Source organism: Cavia porcellus, unplaced genomic scaffold (assembly GCF_034190915.1).
Source record: "Cavia porcellus strain 051 isolate PalLab524CR breed Dunkin Hartley unplaced genomic scaffold, mCavPor4.1 scaffold_3, whole genome shotgun sequence".
NCBI classification, from domain to species: domain Eukaryota; kingdom Metazoa; phylum Chordata; class Mammalia; order Rodentia; family Caviidae; genus Cavia; species Cavia porcellus.
The window spans coordinates 14,500,003-14,519,657 of NW_026947486.1; the positions used below are offsets into that span (position 1 = coordinate 14,500,003).

At 37.7% G+C, this 19,655-nt stretch overlaps 1 protein-coding gene across 2 annotated transcripts in view; it reads left to right on the forward strand.

Annotated features, from left to right (window-relative positions):
* The window catches only part of Maoa (monoamine oxidase A), an 80,187-nt gene extending 65,684 nt beyond the window's left edge, over window positions 1-14,503 (forward strand). For both annotated transcript variants that reach the window (XM_063245747.1, XM_063245746.1), the window contains exons 7-15: window positions 611-760; window positions 1,050-1,209; window positions 1,883-1,979; window positions 6,139-6,192; window positions 8,574-8,631; window positions 9,819-9,916; window positions 11,666-11,777; window positions 12,539-12,601; window positions 12,789-14,503. In XM_063245747.1, coding sequence (XP_063101817.1) covers window positions 611-760; window positions 1,050-1,209; window positions 1,883-1,979; window positions 6,139-6,192; window positions 8,574-8,631; window positions 9,819-9,916; window positions 11,666-11,777; window positions 12,539-12,601; window positions 12,789-12,935 — 939 coding nt within the window. In that variant the 3' untranslated portion in view covers window positions 12,936-14,503. The remainder of the gene's footprint in view (window positions 1-610; window positions 761-1,049; window positions 1,210-1,882; window positions 1,980-6,138; window positions 6,193-8,573; window positions 8,632-9,818; window positions 9,917-11,665; window positions 11,778-12,538; window positions 12,602-12,788) is intronic.
* Window positions 14,504-19,655: the final 5,152 nt, after the last annotated feature.

Consider the following 19,655-nt stretch of genomic DNA (forward strand, 5'->3'; position numbering starts at 1 on the left):
GATGATTGACTGGCAGTGCATGTCTAGCCCTAAGAGCACCCTCATCCGCTTCTCTTAGATGTTTATAACATGGTGTCTCTTACGTCTTTACCTACCCAGATAACTCCAGCCCACCCAGTACTACAAGAAGCCAAGAGGAGTTAGAAACTACATCCCTAGGAGCAAGCACAGCAATTCCCTTCCCAGGGCTCTTTTTATGTACCATACTCTTGTGTATTTGAAGCCTACAGACCATGTTTCCTTGTGGTTGGGGCAGCACTGGCAAAGGAGAACATTTTTTTTTTTTTTGGTCTGTGATTTTATAAACTATTATAGTGATGGCTTTTCTTAGCTGGGGGCTATGCAGAGGATAATTGAGACTCTGCCTCAATCCTAATGAGTTCTTCTAAAAGTTAAGTGTGGGCCAGTGATACAGTTCAGTGTCACAGCACCTGCCTGGCAAGCATGAGGTCATGAGTTCAATTCCCAGTACAAAACAAAACAATAATTAAGTGTGCAGAAGGCAGAGGCCTGGATGTGACTTTCTGGAGTTTTCCTAATCAATTGCAAATAGGACTTTTTGACCTTGGACTTTTATAATATTTCCTTTCTTCCCCACTTTCTCTTATAGGAACGGAAGTTTAAGGGTGGATCTGGTCAAGTGAGTGAAAGAATAATGGGCCTCCTAGGTGACCGAGTGAAGCTGAACTGTCCTGTCACCTATGTTGACCAGTCAGGTGGCAACATCATTATAGAGACACTGAATCATGAACGCTATGAGGTAATTCATTTTAGTTAAAAGGAGCTGATAGTAAATAGACTATGTGTCTTCTGCAACTTCTAATATAATCCAAGCGGTAGTATAATTAATGTAGACATGTTTGTTCCTCAGTCTCCCAAATTACTAGCCATGGTTGACCTACTAAGTTCAACTTTGTTGCCTCAGAGTTGCCTCATGTTTTGTGGCTTTATTGCTCATTGTCATTCCAAATGATTAAGATGATGTTTTACACTCTGTGCAAAGACTATAGCTCATTTTTGAAGTAATGTCTTGCATATATGTGTTTCAGTGCAGATATGTGATTAGCGCCATCCCTCCAACTTTAACTGCCAAGATCCACTTCAGACCAGAACTTCCACCAGAGAGAACCCAGTTAATCCAGCGCCTTCCAATGGGGTCTGTCATTAAGTGCATGATGTATTATAGGGAAGCCTTCTGGAAGAAAAAGGGTAGGCTGCTCTTGTATACATATAAACTGTTTTCAAATTGGTAGAGAAAGGATCAGAAATATGTGGATTTCTTCATAGCCCTTGGCAACACAAAATGACCTCAGGAGCACTTGTTGGTAGTGGGAGGGGTTCTTGGCATTGTCCTGCCACTTACTTTTCATGTGTTGAATGAATGAAGGGAGCCCATGTAAAGAGCTGTGTTTTGAAGTCAGATATTCTTGGTCTTCACTTGCTTACTGGCATCAATAAAATGATAACCATAATACCTGTCAGGCTGTTTTGGGTATTTAACGACGAGGGTTTGGGAGTTAGTAGGTTTGACAGATATGGTATTGTTGATAAGTTTTCTTCTTATACTTACAGGATTCCTTCTTACAAATTCTTGGGTTGATAGAGGTGATTCTTTCCAACATATCGCCTCTTTTCTCCATTTTTGCCATGTATTAGTCATGAGCCCTTTATGTAAAGGTGATATGAATGGGTTCTTGTGTGAAGGAAACAGACATTCCTATATAGTCAGTGTGGGTATTTAATGGAAATTGGCTTCCAGGTTTGAGACAAATACCAATTGCATAATATTTGCCTTCTCTTAGCAAAATAATTTATGTGTTTTATATGCATGCTTCTCTAATGAGGCTGGTCTCAAACATCTATGGGTTTTCTCCTGATTAAGATTACTGTGGCTGCATGATCATTGAGGATGAAGAAGCCCCAATTTCCATTACCCTGGATGACACCAAACCAGATGAATCAGTGCCCGCCATCATGGGGTAAGTTAGAGCTGCATGTTCTATATTTTCCAAATTGTGTTGGTTTAGATGCTGGCAAAGTATAATGCTTTGGAATTGAGCTAAAGAAACTATAAATAGCCCTACAAAACTATCTCATGTTTCTGTGTATTAAAATATTCTTAGCAATGGTTTGTGTATAACACAAGAATACTAGCAAACTACTAAAACTACATGATTTTGAACTTGTATCCATATATTCCTTTCTCATATAATACTTATATGTTGAGGATAGAGTCTAAAAAGCAGCTTAAACAGGTGGATGGTAGTCAACCCTGCCTGGAAGCATTTGGAAAACAACTGCTCTATTTAGTAAAACCTTCCAAATATAGGGATTCTGGCCTTTATCCTTTTCTTCATTCCCTACACATGACAATGTTAGCTGTTACTCTGAGATGGAAGATGGCTGACCAATTAGGAGGCATAGTTCAGTAGAGTGAGGCCTCAAGTGGATGGCATAGCAATTTTTGCTGTTGTTTATTCCACAGTTACCTTTTACCAGTGAAACCTTTCTCACTCTCAAAAGTGCATGGATGATATAGGGCATGATTCTGTGCACAGAAGAGGGGAGTTGTGTGGAGGGCGGGGAGGAGAGGAGAAGAGCTCTCCTCTTTTGGATCACCTGCCTGTTAGGCACTACCAGGCCAGAAAAGGAAGTAGCCACTCCCCAAAGGAAATGTTAAAGTAGACCACAACTCCCAGTTGCCTACTTTTGGCCTTTCATAAAAATCATACAGATAAACTCTATTCTACCGCACCCTTATAAAAGACCACAGCATCAGTGGCAATCAAGTGACTTTCAGGGACCATTGTGTGTATTTATGGGGTATAATGTGGTATTTTAGTACATGTCTGCATTGTGAAATGATCAAATCAGTCTAGTTAGCATATTCATCACCCCAAATAGTTATATTTCTTTGTGGCAAAAACATTTACAATCCTCTGTTATACATAATTATTATCTATAGTCATCCTACTGTGCAAACAGATCATCAGAATTTATTCCTCCAGCCTAATTCAAACTTTATACCCATGGGAGACTAGAATATATCTCCCCGCAATATGAAGGATAATTGAGTTAAAGACAGGATGTAAGCTCTGTACATTCTATCTATCCAAGAGCAGTACAGAGATTTACAGACAAAAGGTTTCTCTATCCTTCCCCCATCTTCACCTGAAGGCAAGGCAAATTCTGCTGTATTGGAAATAACTTTTTACCAGCTCAGAGACAGAGCCAGAGGAATCTACAAGCAGACTTTATTCCATTAATGTCTTCCTAAATACTCACCTTTCCAGTGTTCCACCTTCAGATGCCTAAAACTGCTTTCCTTTGGCTCTAAAATTTACCATTCTTTGTTCAATATACTATATAAGACAGACTCGTAAAACACTCCCTTGAATTGCTTTTCACCAGGGTATTTTCCACATGATCTGAACTGCACATGATAACAAACTTGGTTATTTTTCTCTTGCTAAACTGTCTTTTGTTATATAAGTGTCTCCCAACTGTGAATCTATGAAGATTGAGGAGAAATTATAATTTCTCCTTCATACCTATTGGCGAGCTTCTCTCTCGTTTTATCAAGACAGTGACCAACCCTGTACTTCGTTCTTTATAATGAAAACCTTGAAAATACGTGGCCTCTGCCCTCCTCTTTGCATTTGGCCACAAAAGCCTCAAAGACAGGTGATAACCGCCTAGCACTGTATCTGATATCCATTACCTTATAGAAACTAGAAGGGACTTTGCACTTTAGAACTGTGAAATGTCCCCAACACAAGGCTAGCATTTTTATTTCCACAATAAATCTACCAAATAAAGTTAAAGCAGATTTGGGGGATTTTTTTGGCTTGTTTTTGTTTGCCAATTTATTTTATTTTATTATTTTATTGTTTATAGTCATTATCTTTTTTTTAATTTTAAGGAGGAAAAATAAAGTTCCAAAACAGGTTAGTAGAATTATAATAATTAATACATTGCATATTGTTGTCTTCTTAGTAGTAATTCAGAGTGCAAGATACAAGTATGATATCTTGTCCAAACAGTATTTAGTGCAAACCTTTCTTTTCAATGAACTAAGAGAAATTAGCTATATAACTGTCTTAAATAACTTGTGTATAAATATATTTTTCTTTTTCCCTTTATTTTCCCCCTTTCTCCCATCAGTTTGTTTTTTCTTTCAAATAGTTTTTTTTCCCAATTCAAAATATCTGTTGTACATTTTGGATCGTATTTACTCTTTCAGCTTCTTACACTAGTGAGATGATATGATGTTTATTCACGTGTCTGATTTATTTAACTTATAAGTATGGTCTCGAGTTGCATCCATTTACCTATAAAAGGCTCCAGTTTATCCTTCTTTATGGCTTAGTAGTACTCCATTGCAGAAAAAAGACATCTTTTTTTATCCATCCCTCAGTTGATGGGCATTTGGGTTGTTTTCAAGATCTAGCTACTACAAATTGTGCTGCTATAAACATGGGTGCATATATCTCTGTGATATGATGTTTTTAATTCTTCTGGGAAGTGGAATAGGTGAGTTGAATGTTGAGGTTATTTCATTCAAGACCTGAGATTTGACGCATATAGCTGTCATTAACTTATTGTTAGTAAGAAACTTACAGTTTCTTGAAAAGGAACTATAAAAACTGCACAAGATGAGTTGACTAAAAAGATTGCTAGATAAATCAATCTTTTATCAGAAATTGATGATTTTTCTTTTAAATACTGTATAAGTCTAAACCTAGTGAATCTTGCATAGGCCTAAAATTTCAATCATTAATAATGAGTGTTATTAAGATGTTAAATAAAATTATGACTATATCCCATAAAGTTCAGTAGTTCAAATTTCTTAACTAGACCTTGACTTCCTCTGAATAACTATTCTCTGGGATAATACACTTTGTATTTTTGCTTTTCATAATGATCTCAAATCACAGCCCTAAAGGAATTGTCAGTATAATTGAGCAACAGTTTAATTTGGGGTGGAGAGAAGAGGAAATACTATTTTAGTCCCTTTTTGGTCTAGAACAACAACAGAAACATATAATCTAAAAACTCTTCTTCAACTGGAAATTGAATCCAGGGCTTCATACATGTGAAGCAAGCAATTTTTTCCCGAGCTACATCCGAACCCCATAAAAACTTTTTAAAATGGAGAACGAACTTCATTGTCCTTAGTATATTTGGACTTTTTATTTCTGTACTAAGCACAAATACTACCACTGAGCTACGTCTCTAGTCCTCACTGGATTTCTGAAAGCTTTCTAATGATACTTAAGGATTTTATATCACAATTCAATTATTCAAAATATGCATTCAGTTAGTAATATCAGTATAATAAATAAAATCTGTTTGATTAAAGGGAAACAATATAACTTAGTTTTTCTGACCTACTTTCTTTGAGGACCATTGTTAAGTCAATTTCCCACAAAGCTGACTCACAGATGGAGATTTAGGTACAGCAGGTTTATTTGGAAATGGTATGTGCATTACTACCTATAGGGGAGGAGAACAAATCAGGATCAGGCTGAGGGACAGTTGGACTGTAATGTTGTGCTCTAAAAGCCTCAAAGCTCTGGAGCTGGGGTAGCTTTTCAGAGTTTTCCTGAACTGAGCTGAGGGGACTGACCTTGGTGCTTATCCTACCTGAGAGCTGGTCATTTAGCACCAGTTGCCTCCAGGGAAGTGGGGAGCTTTGACCCAGACATTTCTGTTGCTACTTAGTGTAATTTCTGGGGAAAGATTTCACTTTTAATGAAAGGTACCAGGTACTGGTCCTGAAAGGGGACATTGGGGGCCACCATGGCATCCAGTATGGACCCATATTAATATTTGGCCAGGTTTTATCAAGGGTTTAGCAGGTGACACTCATTGCCAATAATCATTTAGTGCAACATTGGTTCATCCATCATTTGATTTCATATTGTATACCTACTATATTTAAGCTTTAGGGGTAAAATATTGTATAGGAGGTGACCTGTTGTTTAAGAGCTTACAGCCCTAGCATGGTTTTGGACATAGAGGGAGATGGAAGACAATATGGTGTTTAGGAGAGGGCTTGATGGCAGTAAGAACACTTCAAAAAGAAGAGCATTTTTTAAGATAAATGACTCATTTAAATGTCGCCTCTTATTCTAGCTTCATACTTGCCCGGAAAGCTGATCGGCTTGCTAAACTCCATAAGGAAATAAGGTAAAGAATTTATATCTGAAAAATTTATAAAAGGTTAACTTTATATTGCACTATAACAATAATAGACTGGCATTGGTAAAAACAGTACTTTACAAATATTCCCAGCCCCAAAAAATCAGTCTTTCGGTATTGTGCTATGGGCCCCATTTAGCATACCCTGTTGTCCATATGTATGCATTAATTTAATTTTACATGTTTGTGCTTTTCTTACATTGATTGAGAAGTAGAGTTTTCCTACAAGATGTGTGGAGGAAAATCATAGAAAACAAACTGAGCTGAGGCCTCCTGACGAGATTTCTACAAAAGTCCTACCTCTTAATACTATCACCTTGGGGGTTAAATTCAAGCATACGAATTTTTGGAGGGACATGTAAATTCAAACCATCGTAGCTAACTTGTATGGAAGTCAGGAATAGCAGATAACATATACTCTTTCATTACACCATACTAAGCTTGACATTTTCTTTTGGATTTCCTGTTTTCTTTCTTTATTAATAATAAAATAAATACCAGCCTGAAGGTAGACATTTAGCTGTGACTTCACACAGTGGCTAACCTTCTCAAAAGTTTTTCTTAAGGCAGAGCCAAACTTTCCTGAATAAACTGAAATTTAAATATCTACCTTACATTGTGTGATATCATCTCAGAGTGACATTTGTTTCTGCCTTAAAACATTCAAAGGGAAAGGGGCATAACAAAAAGCAACATTTATAATTCTACCACCTTCTCTTGACTTAATCCTCTATACCCATGAGATAGAAGTTCTGAGAGTTTTATAAATGGTGTGTATTTAGATTGATAGGTATCTCCTTTGTCCCACATTATCTAAGGAAATCAGGGTCATGTTTTAAGAATATTTCCTAAAGTAATTGGCAATGTAAAATTATGTATTTTAAAATCTTTTTCTTTTGTTACTAGTAAGCTAAATGTCCCTTTCACTGCACACTGTATTTTTTTCCATTTGTCTTGCTAGCTTTTAGTGTTTGTCCTACAGAGTTGAATTAAACTTTTTGCCTTATTCTTTAGCAAATGTCCTTTCCAGTTGCTTATTAGTCTTTAACAAATATTTTCCAGCTACTTTTGTGTGCTTAAACTATATAAAGGCTAAAAAAGTAAATATAAAAAGTATGTAATGGTTCAGTGTAAACCTATTCAAACAAATTCTGGCATAGAACCATTAATTTCTAAAATGGATGACTTTAGCAAATTAGACTTTTTAAAAAAAAATTCACCAGAAGTGGTTCTGAGTTTAAAGTGTTTTTTTTTTTCTTTCAAGAAGAGTTAAGATAATGTTGCTACTGATTTGCCAGACATAACATGTGCCGTATTTTATACTCTTCATTTATTTAAAGAATTACGAGTGTAACCAAAGGCCATGTTTGAAGTAACATCCCACAGTGTATTGTATGTACCCTCCAGGTACCCTTTGGAGCACAGGGTAACTATTCAAAAGACTATTGTGTTCAAAGACAGATTGTGAGACTGAAATGACTGTAACTCTTTTCAAGAATAGCACATTTTTTTAAGGTTTCAAATACTTATTGTTGATCCATTAGTACTGATCACAGAAAAAGATTAAGATTCCTGATTAAGAATGTTCAACTGTCCAGCCAATGGTATTTTTTATGCTTGATATGATGATATAAACTTGACCATGATAACCTATCATCTTGTGACCTCCAAGGGGATAAGCATACTGCAGCTCATATGCAATTCTTATAGTCTCAGCTTGATCCTCCTCCAGTGTCTCGGAATTTTACCTGATTTTATTACCAGTCTTCATCCTAATCCATTGAAGAATTGGGATGATTCTGATTTTGCTTCTGGGCCAGGAATCATTTGATTCTGAAACTTGTGAGAAGACTTGATTATGCTCAGACGCAGGAGCATGCACTTGATGGCGGACAGAAGCAGAAAAATAAGAATGGCACATGTTACACTTAAAAGATTAAATGAGTTTTTTGTAAGTTTGTAGATGTTTAAAACACAAAAATAGGATATACTGTACTGTAGGCTTATACATGGGGTCATTTCAGAATTTCACAATTACAGAAAAGTTACATAGAGTCAATTCCTAATACTAAATTTAATTTAGTATTATTTTTCCTGTTTTTATCTCATAACAGGTAGTGAAAGGGGTGAAAATATAAAAAAGAAGGAACATTTTATTGACTATTTAAGTCAAATAACTATACTGAGGCATACAAAGTTAATCTGAGTACAGAAATTCATTGACTTGTTCCTTTTATATAGTTATAGAGAGCCATTGAGTTTCATTTTTCTGTGATAAATCTAGTTCATCGGCAAGCACCATAGAACCCACTATATTTATCTTTACTCACTCACTACTTATTACCATTTTGGGGGGCTCTTTCTTATAGGAAGAAGAAAATCTGTGAACTGTATGCCAAAGTGCTGGGATCTCAAGAAGCTTTAGAGGTAAGAAACCCCCAGCTTCAATCCCTTGCAGGCTCCTTTCTACACCCTCTAAGTGATAAAGCAGATTCTGGTTTCCTGACAGTCTTAAGAAGGCAATGGAAAAGGATGTCTTTCTCTTGAAGGATTAACTTCAGCAATTCTAAACACTCTTAAAAACTGATGGCAGGTGCATGGAATGTCTGGTATTTTCTTTAGGCTGGTTAAAGGTTCTATGAATACCTGGCAGCCAATCGTGATCACAGCCTCGAGCTGCAGTTAGTATGTCAAGGATGGGTGAGTTTGGTTCTCAGCTCAGAACCTCTGCCCTCATGTCAGTATTAACTGCCTACTGTGAAGTAAAATTCCAGTTGTTTCATTATGTGGTGGTGATGGCACCATAGTATATACTTTCAAGATAAGTTGAATATAGATTCTTTGCCTAGGTCAAAGCCACGCCAATTTATTTTTCCACATGAAGACTCAGTTCACAACTCATTTAGGAATTTGAGAGCTATACTTTCACCATTGAAAACAGTAAAGAGAAGGAAATTATTTCTGAAGACCCCATAAAAGATGGAGACTTTTTTTTTTTGCTGGGGTTTGGTTATCTTGAACAATTCATGTGATAAACTTTCAGAATATAGTACTAGGGAAATAAGATTCTCTCATGTCACCCAGGAAACATTTTTCATCTTCATCATCCCTTCTAAAGCAGGATTCTTATCATGTACTTTTTCAGTTCAGGGAAGTGATTATGACAGGGTCTTCTTAGACACTGTGCTTCTGCTTCTTCCCAGCCTCAGCAACGTTGTCTGGGTAATGGGGAAAAGAAAGACTATTGTTTTAGAGACTCCAGAGATTGGAGAAAGTCCTTCCACAACTGATTTTTGATGAGATTTCCTGAAGACATAGCTCTGTATTCCTGAGCATCAGAATGAAGATACTTTCTCTCCCTGATATTGAGATACTTCATATGTCCTTTAATTAAAAGGCTGAAAAAACATCAAAGTATCCCTGCTTTGCAACTTAGTACTTCATTAAATACCATTACTTAGTACTATCATGTTTTCTCTTTAATGAGTTAGAAAAATGAAGTTTTCTTTATTTTTAATATAAATATTTTGTTAAAGTACACAAGAGCCCTTGTTGTTGGTTGGTAGTATTTCAATGTTATTTTCTCTTTGGAATCTTTTCCCCATGACCTGCAGCCTGTGCATTATGAAGAGAAGAACTGGTGTGAGGAGCAATACTCTGGGGGCTGCTACACAGCCTACTTCCCTCCCGGGATCATGACCCAGTATGGAAGGTACTGCCCACCAATTAATGCAAGACCTGCCCCACATCTAAAAGAAACAGCATTCAGTGGGAATTTGAGAAACAGTCAGCATTCCTATTTGTAATGTTCCAGATAGTTTGTACCTTTCTAGATGTCCCTAGAAGAACAAAGATGTCAACACTTACAAGAATAGACAAAGACTGGAGAGAACTTCATATGTCAGCCATATAGGTGAGATAAGGCAAACTGCGGTATCTTCCAAGAGCCCTTGTTGAGCTTAGTTTGACATTTAATCCCACAGGATCACCTTGGGCTCCTTGGCACCAGTCACACAGGATACTGGATGTGTTTCACATGGCTTTCTGTTCAGCAGAGGAATATTAGACAATCTTCTTGGTGGACTGGGGTGTGGGGGACTTGCTGTATACAGCTAAGGGCTAAGAGGTGAAGAAATGAGATACAAATAGTGCCAGGGGTTCACCTTGACTTAGAAGTTCCTTGATCTCTGCTTCATAGGTGTAGCATTCAGGGTCACTTGCTTATAAGAGACATTACACTCAAGGCCAAAGTGACAGCTTCCTACCAGGATTTTATAATTCCTTCAGAGTCTTCCTCGCGTCAATGCAGTTTGCCTATACAAGTAGGAGAGGAGACCTCTATGGCATAAGCAGTGTGCTATCCAGTCCCATAGGTGGCATTATAGGTTTGTCTAGTTTACAGAAGAACAAAGCTAGAAAATTAACATAAGGTCCACTGAGAAAGAAGCACTTGTTAGCCTTTCCTTTGGAAAGCTTTTTGTCTTTTTCTTTTTTAAGGGATGCTGGGGATGGAAATTAGGGCCTCACATGTTTTTCTAGGCAAATGCCATACCACTGAGCTGCAGTTCTAACCCTGTCTTTTTTCTTATCTGAAACAAACCAATTTAGTTAGTGATAATGGGATTAGTTCTAGAGTGGTTATTGGAATCTAAAAGATAGAACTAGGATCAGGAATAGATGAAGTTTGGACTCTTGATTGAAAAATGAGTGCCAGTGGGTTGTAGTGAAAGCCTTTGGGATGGGATTGGGATGTGCCGTAGGAGAGTTCATAAAAGTGACTGCGAGCTTGGCACGAGTCAGTTGTGAAAAGGTTGGAAAAGACAGTTGGCTATTTGGTGCAGCTTTTCCTTGATTCTCATTGGTAGGACCTCTTTGTAAGAAGAGCCTCATTTCCTTGCCTCACCCAGTCCCCCCAAAAAGTTGAGAGAAACTATATGGGGGATGTCATTTAATGAGACACATCATATAATCCTGTGGGTGTCTCTTCTGCCAGAAATGACAGTCAATCTCTTGTCTTCCCCCTTGCCACAGCAGTCTGTACTGATACACTGGGAGTGCCTGTAAGAGTGGGCTCTGTGACTGTGTGTGATCTCAAAAAATGCAAACTTCAGAAAAATAGTGTATGAAATAAAATAGACTGCAAACAGCAAACACAGCCAAAAGATCTGATTGTGGATTGGATGCATATTTTCACATACTGACTCTGGCTGGCTTGGGAAAGGTCAACATCAGGTTTAGTGATTGATGATCTGACAGTTTCATTCTCCATGGCTTGAATGTTAAGATGCCTGTATACAGACCCATGAAGCAAGAGACAGGCTGGCCTTTTACTTTGGCCATAACGTGGGTATTTTGTGAATAATTTGAGTTTACCTGTGTTATGTGGAGTAAAGGCAGTAAAGGCTCATTTCCTCTCAGCACCTTCCCATGTAATCTGTGTGACCTTTTTGTTCCCTTGAAGAGTGATTCGCCAGCCAGTGGGCAGGATTTACTTTGCTGGCACAGAGACTGCCACACAGTGGAGCGGGTACATGGAGGGAGCAGTTGAGGCTGGAGAACGGGCAGCTAGAGAGGTAAGCCAAGGCACTCTTGCTCCTGAGTTATGGCAACATTTTTAGCATCTAGTCCTTCTGGTTCTTTTTTTAAAAAATGGGTTTATAACATGTTTACGAGGCTGGATGTTTGGATTTTTTTACTGCTACATCGTAATCATACATATATGTGGAATACAGTATGATAATGTCAATATATGCATATAGTGTATGGTGATCAAATCAGGGTAATTAGCATTTCCTTAACAGCAAGCATTCATCATTTATTTGGAACATTTAAAATTACCTCTTATAGCCATTTTGAAATATGAAGTAAGCATTGTTAACTGTACCCACCCTTTTTAGTGTGTACTATAGTACACTAAAATTTACTCTGCCTCTCAAACTGTATTTTGGTACCTATTATCCATCTTCTCACTATCCCTACTCCCTCCTACTGTTTTTAGCCTCTGTTCTACTCTCTACTTCAACAAGATCAACTTCATTAGCTTTTTTCATGTGAATAAGAGCTTTCAGTGTGTATCTTTCTGTAGCTGGCTTCTTTCAGTCACTGTCCTCTAAGTTCATCTATATTGTCACATATGACAAGATTTCATTCTTCTTCATGGCTAATATATTTCTTTAGCCATTAATCCCTAGCTCTTGACACTGAAAGAATCTGGTCATCTCATTTCTCTACCCCTCACTCACGGGGCTCTTCTATGAACATAGTACTTTAAATCTGTTAAAAGTAAATGTGTTATACCATCTTAATTCATAAAGCCATGCTCACTTTCTTTCAGGTTTTAAATGCTCTTGGGAAGGTGGCCAAGGAGGATATATGGGTGCAAGAACCTGAGTGCAAGGTATGTCTCACTGCTCCTTCTCTGTATACTAACACCAGCACATAAAACTCACATCTTCCTTCTTTTAACCTCTGATTTTACTATAGATACAACTATCGAGAGTATATCCATGAACAGTAATACAGACTGGTTTTGTTTCTCCTTATTGGAGAAAGTTTTCTGCTAATTAATGTGTTCATTCATCCAGGATGTTCCATCAGTTGAGATCACCCGTACCTTCTTGGAGAGGAACCTGCCTTCTGTGCCTGGCCTCCTGAAGATTATTGGAATATCAACCTCGCTAACTGCCTTCGGGTTTGTGTTGCAAAAGTACAAGCTACTGCCACAGTCCTGAAGTTTCAACTTCTGGCTTCCATCTTACTCATTCTCAGTACCACCAACCACCATCAAAAGGAAAGGGTGAATTAAAGGTTGTGTCATTGGGCCATTTAAGTGCACTTGATTTAAGCGCTTTTCAGTTTATTCTCAGTCTGTGTTAAAGTAAAAATAACCCAAAGAATTATCTAGTTAATTTCAGTAAGACCAAATTCTGTCTTGTCTGTGTAGACTAACTCATGCTTGTTACTCTATTAAAACCTTGTGATTGCTCTGTTGATTTCAAGAAGTTAAAGTGTTCATGAGAAGCAACTGTCTTTTTCTCACCTTTAATGTAAAACACCTAATGATTTCAGAAACATCATTTGGTTTTTCTCTGTAGAGCTGGAGTAAGTTAAGACTTTGCCTGTGACATCTTTAGGAACTGATGAAGTGTTGGTACACAGCCCAGAAGTTCACAACTTTCTAGGGTGACCAACTGCCACTATGGATCAGGGTCCCAGAACAGTACTCACCTCCTGTTCTTCACATTTGAAAGACTCAAGTTTTTGGCTGGGGATGTAGCTCAGTGGCACAGTGCCTGCCTGGCAAGTGCAAGATCTTGGGTTAAATTCCCAGAACTAGAGAGAGAGAGAGAGAGAGAGAGAGAGAGAGAGAGAGAGAGAACATTCAGGTTTTCAAAAGCCCCTTCCAAAGGTTTAAAACAAAAATATTTTCTTTTAAAAATGTTTTTATTTAAGAAGAATTAAATACTTCTAGATAAAATCAGCCAACTCAAGTCTATTAGAACATTAATTTTATCCTAAATGCAAACTTAAGTCTCTACACTGATGTGGAGAGTTTCCAGTGTTTACTTTATCCTCAGAGCAAAGAGCTGAATTTTTCTGCCACCTTTTATCTTGCAATTCAAGAGCATTTTAGCTAACTTAAGTTTTGATAAGGGCTTGAATATGTTCCAGTACATGAGCAATTGCCATGTGTCATATCAAACGGCTATGAGAAATCTCATCCCTAATCACTTGCAGTTGTTTCTATTCATGTACTGATTAACTCAGTCTTGATATGCCTTGAGAAATGTTGGTTTAAACTTCTGAACTGGCAACAGTTTTAACAATAATCAGATTGTTATCATATTGAAGTTTTGGATGTTGGAGGCCTCCTGAGGGTGCAATTTCCCCTCTTCTCTAAGTTTTAGAAAACCAGTGAATTCATCTGAATTAGATCAACCCTCCTAAGCCACAGATTGGGTATCAAAATGAATGCCACTCTACACATACTTAGGCATGAAATTGGAGCTGAGAACACCCACCATGTGTGGGCTTAACCCACACAAAGAAGATACCATAGATGTTTTCTCTGGACGAGAAACAAAAGTCAGTTTAAGAGACTGACAGACCTACTCTGGCTCTGTTGAGACATCTCTTTCACAGTTCTGAAATCTGACCCCAAAGTTAAGTTGAGAATTAAAAACTCAATCTTCTTGTCACAATTATTGTTAAATAAGGTCTTATACTCCACTGAAATCTGCCCCAGTGCTAATATGCATATTTGTGTGATTTTCCATTAAAGTAAATTTTTGCCTCTGTGGTACTGTTTTGTTTGTTAATAAAGTACACTGCTACCCTTAATAGCCTCATAGCCTCATAGCCTCTGCTTTTTATGGGTCTATTTAGAAGGTTCAGTGGCTTTTTTCTTCCAGATTTTTTTAGTTTAATTGTGTATTGGTACATTTTAGACATACATAATGATAACATGCACCATAGGGAATTTGTACTTGTACACGATATATCTTGATTCTTTTTTCCCCATTCCCCCTCTCATCCCTTAAGCCCGCTTTCACCTCCTTATCTACAGACTTTCCATTTCTTTCTTGTATTTACTCTTTTCCCTTCCTTTCTTTCCCACTCTCTCTTCCCAGGTTCCCCATCCCACCTGAATATTTTCTGTCTAGTTCACAATATTTGTAATACATTTTGGTCCTTATTTACAGTTTCAGTTTTTCACACCAAAGAAACAATGCAATATTTACACATGTGTCCAATTTATTTCACGTAAGAGTATAGTCTCAAGGTGCATCCATTTACCTGTTAATGTTTCAAGGTTATCCTCCTTATAGCTGAGTAATACTCCATCAAGTTAAAACCCATATCTTCTTTATGCATTCATTGGTTAATGGGCATGTGGGCTATTTCCAAGATTTAGCTGTTATAAACTGTGTTGCTATAAATATTGGTATATATATATATATATATCTCACTGTGGTATGATGCTTTAATTCTTTCAGGAAGATGCTAAGAAGATATTAAGAAGGGGACTATCTGGGTCTAATGGAACCTCTAATTTTAGTGTTTTGAAGAACCTTTACGCTGATATCAATACTAGTTTCACTGCTACCATTAATGGAGTCTATATTCCCACAAACAGTGGAGAAGGGTTCCTTTTTCCTCACAGCCCTGCCAGCATGTTACTGTTTGATTTGATAATAGCCATTCTTAATGAAGTCTCTACATTGTTGTAATCTGCATCTCTCAAATGAACTAGCTTTCCACATGCCAGATACTAAAGCTAGACCCATATCTCTCTGTGCACTAAACTAAAATCAAAATGAAACATCTAAATATTAAAACAGAAGCACTAACTCCAATAGAAGAGGGAATAGGTAGAACTCTCAAAGATGTGGGTATAGACATATCTAGAATAAAGAACTCAAATCATACCTCCCAAATTTAAAGACACAATCAAAAGTGTGTCTGCACTTTAATTGCAACAATTTGCATCTGAAATGGATAGATATTTCTCAGTTGAAGAATGTATGGAGTGCATTCTTGAAATGCATGAATGTATGAAATGAAAGGCAAGAGTATGAAAAAAGATTTGGTAGCTACTTACAGCAGGAGGTGACTGTGGCATTACCCTCTGGAGGATAGGCTTTAAAAAGCATTTGATATTGAGAATAAATTCAACATTGAGTTTGACTCTCATGTTCCTGAGGTTGTCTGGGAATGGATTAAATACTGGAATATTGGATTCAGCCTGACTAGGCTACAGATGAGGCTTCTGAAACCAAGGATTTTCACCAATTAGCTTATACCTTGAGCACATCACTTTGGGTTCTCTGCCTCAGTCCTTCTCCCCATCTGGGAAAGGACGAATTGCACCAAACTTCTAAGGATTTTTCTCATGACAGCATTATGTAATTTATGCATTTTGTTGCTAGTACTATTTCTATTTTTCATTGGTATGGCAGGGACTCAATATTTAGCCTTTCTGTATCTTTGTTCACTCCTTAAATTGGGTTTCTCTAGAAACAAGTTTTGAAATGAGTCAAGGCAGAAAGTCTATTTGAGTCAGAGCTCAGGAAATACACATAAGGATGTGATGAAATATACATAAGAGTAGGGAGGAGGAGACTGTCTAATGTAGGTGTGACTGAGAATTCAGGAGATCCCACTGGAGAGTGAGGAAAACCTTCAGAGTTGTCCCCCACTGAGGAAAGGAAGTATGCTTCATGTAGCCCTTCATTAACCACTCTGAGAAAGGGTACTACCTTGGTTGAGGCAAGACCAGTGGCAGTTCAGAGTGAAGAACTACAGCAGGGAATTTAGATGTCCTATATTGTAGAGAATGCAGCATATAGAACCACAGTATCTGTACCTTTGGTCCTGCAGAAAGCTGCCTTTTCACATGTTAGACATTAAGGACTTCAGCTTTTATTTGAATAGATGGAATTGGAGTTATCTATGAATTTATCCCTATTAGATAAAGGGACATTTACAAATTTCTGAACCATATATGAAAAAAATGCCACAATTGTAAGGAACTCTGGAAATGATTCAATTTCTATCCTGGAGTACCATCTACAGATTTCTAACAGGTTAAAGGGAAAATATGTACTGTAGGTATAAACAGGAGTCCAAAATCTAGTGTCTTTAGAAGATATATTGCTAAAAATGAATGGCAACAGGCATGAGACGTGTAGTGGGAAGTATGACTGGCTTAGGAAATAATGTGCCTCTCTGAAAAGCATTTACATTCTAATTCCTTTAAATGATTGTTGTATTAGTTACTTTTATTGAGACAACATATCCAATACTCAAAGGTAAAGGGATTTATTTAGCTCACAATTTGTAGGTTTCAATCCCTAGTTGGTTGGCTCCAAGGCAGGACGGCACATGGCAGAGTGGGGTCACAGAGGGGTTCATGGCACCCACGAGGTAACAAAAGTAACAAGAGTGATCCTAACAGCATCTTTCAACCATTTTCATACCATATCTAGGATACTTGGATTAGGGTAGCACCAAACCAATCAGTGGACAATTTTAGTAATCACCCACCCTTAATCCCAGCATTAAACTATGAATTCATCATGCACTGTAGATTCAGGCATCTCTGAGAAAAACTACCTATGACCATGTGAGGCTTTGGGGAGACATCGAAACACAATCTATAACACTGACCTATCAAAACACATTGAACATTTAGCCCAAATGTCCAAATTGTCCTCAAGTCCCTTACAAAGTATCAAGTCCCTTGGTAGATAGAGATCACTTGAATTACAAACTCTTTTTGAATGCTTTTGATTGCAACAATTTCATAAAACTACCTGAAGCAGGTGAGAGAGGTATTGATTGGAAGGGCCAAAAGGAAAAACAAAGACAAAAAAAGCTCTTGTTTACTGGCCCTCAAGAGATAACCCTCTCCTCCAGATAGTTTTTCCTGCTATGTCAATGTCATGATTGACGAGATTGGTGCCAGATGTTGGGAAAAGCTTCCTTGCAATGAGATAGAAATTGCCTCTCTTCTGTCAACATTTCATCTGTGTTGGTTATGATGTAATTCCAGTAAACATACCATCAACATTGGGTTAGCCTCTTAAAACCATACTGTTTGCTCGGTGGCCATAAAAACCAAGACATGTACCTTAGCCAGAAGTTACCAAGACATTGAAGAGGATAAAAACAAAGGAAAGTAAGAGTTAATAGCAACAGTTCTTCCTCTATCAGCACTCAGGGTTTTTCTCTTCTATGATCATTGCCAATTCTCTTCAGAGTTCAAAAGCAAAAGCGGAATTAAAAATGACAGCTGGTGTGAATTAGTTGCTTTAACTGGGAGCCAGGTGTCTGAACATAGCTTTGGATCCCTCATGTAAAAACACTGATTAGTTAATTTATTGTTCCTTCAAGGTGCACTATGAAACTTCCTAATAAATCCTTCCTTAATGTATACATAATCCATAGATTACTTATTTACACTCCTTTACAGTCATACCTCAATGGAAATAAAGTATTCCTAGTTAGTAAGCATCTGATATTTTCCATGAACCACTAGGATTGACAGATAAAGTTAAGTGGAGTACAATGGCATGAGTTTATGATGGAGGAGGACAGAGTGAGGATTAAGGAAAGAGAATGAGAGAGGTACTTAGGTCCATAGCAGCACAGTAAAGAGTGGGTTGATACCACCAAAGTGAACACATGAACCTTGTGTCATTTACTGTTATATGCCCTAGACAACAACTCTAAAACTTAGAATACTTGCCTTATAGAGTATGGTAAAAGACAGTACAGGTAAGGGCTTAATTTATCAAGCACTCGAGAAGTATCAGCCAAACAGCACTTTTGTAAATTTATTAGAAGTTACCACTTGGAGTTTCTTACAATTATTCAACACAAACTTACTGAGCAGCTTCCATGTGCTAGGTAGCCACCATGCTGTGATTCAGCACAGTCTGCTGTAGACTGCAAGCAGTATATTCAGTGAGGCTGTGGTCAGTGCTGTTACAAAAAAAAAAGCATATGCTACTGTGAACGTGGGCAAAGGGAGTGAGATTTAATGGGAAGTTACCACTAGGATGTGGCCTCAAGTCTCTGTAAGCATCTGCATTTGCAGCAAATCAGAAAGGGTTCCATATAGGACAGAGAAAGTTAAAAACAAAACAAAACAAAACAAAACAAAACAAAACAAAAAAAAAAAAAACACATGGCATGGCATGGCTAAAGTAGACCACAACAAATAACATCAATCAGTACCAAATGTTAAGGACTCATTTGTCCTTTCACCACAATTCACTCCACCAATTTTTTACTCTCTCTTACTTGTTCTGCCCTTCTCTGTACCTACAGATCTTTATCAACTAGGATTGATAACCACCCTATCAACCATCTTCCGAGCCCCCATGCTAGGAGACTGCTTACATTTGTTTTAAAAGAGTGCCATCTTCTGGCCAAGTGCTGCTGTTTCCTTCAATAGAAACCAGACTCCATCATGGGCAACCATGATGCGGCACCTTCACCTTGAACTTCCTGCAAACACTTGTGCCTGTGATCACTTACTTTCTGTGAAATGGGTTAAAAATGTTCATACTTAATATTAACAACTTTTCTTCTGCCCTTTTTTCCCTAGAAGTTGTGTGTGTGTGTGTGTGTGTGTGTGGTTGTTACAGCTGCTGGGTTCCTCAGCCTCCACTGTATCCACCTAGGTAATAGGCAAAGACAAATCTGACAGGATCTCAGAGATGGAATTGCATTAACCTTAGAAAGGGCAGGGAACTAATTTGAGAAAGTCAGGATAAGGGAGGATGGAGAAAAATTTTCAACAACTGCCTTGACCATGTAGAGAGACAGAAAGGAAGGAGGGAAGCCCAACTTCTTAAATTTGACCATAAGCATTATATACTGGAGATTTGCAAGACTCTTCAAGTTTGGTGATGCCAAATTTTGTTTCTTTCACACACTGTATT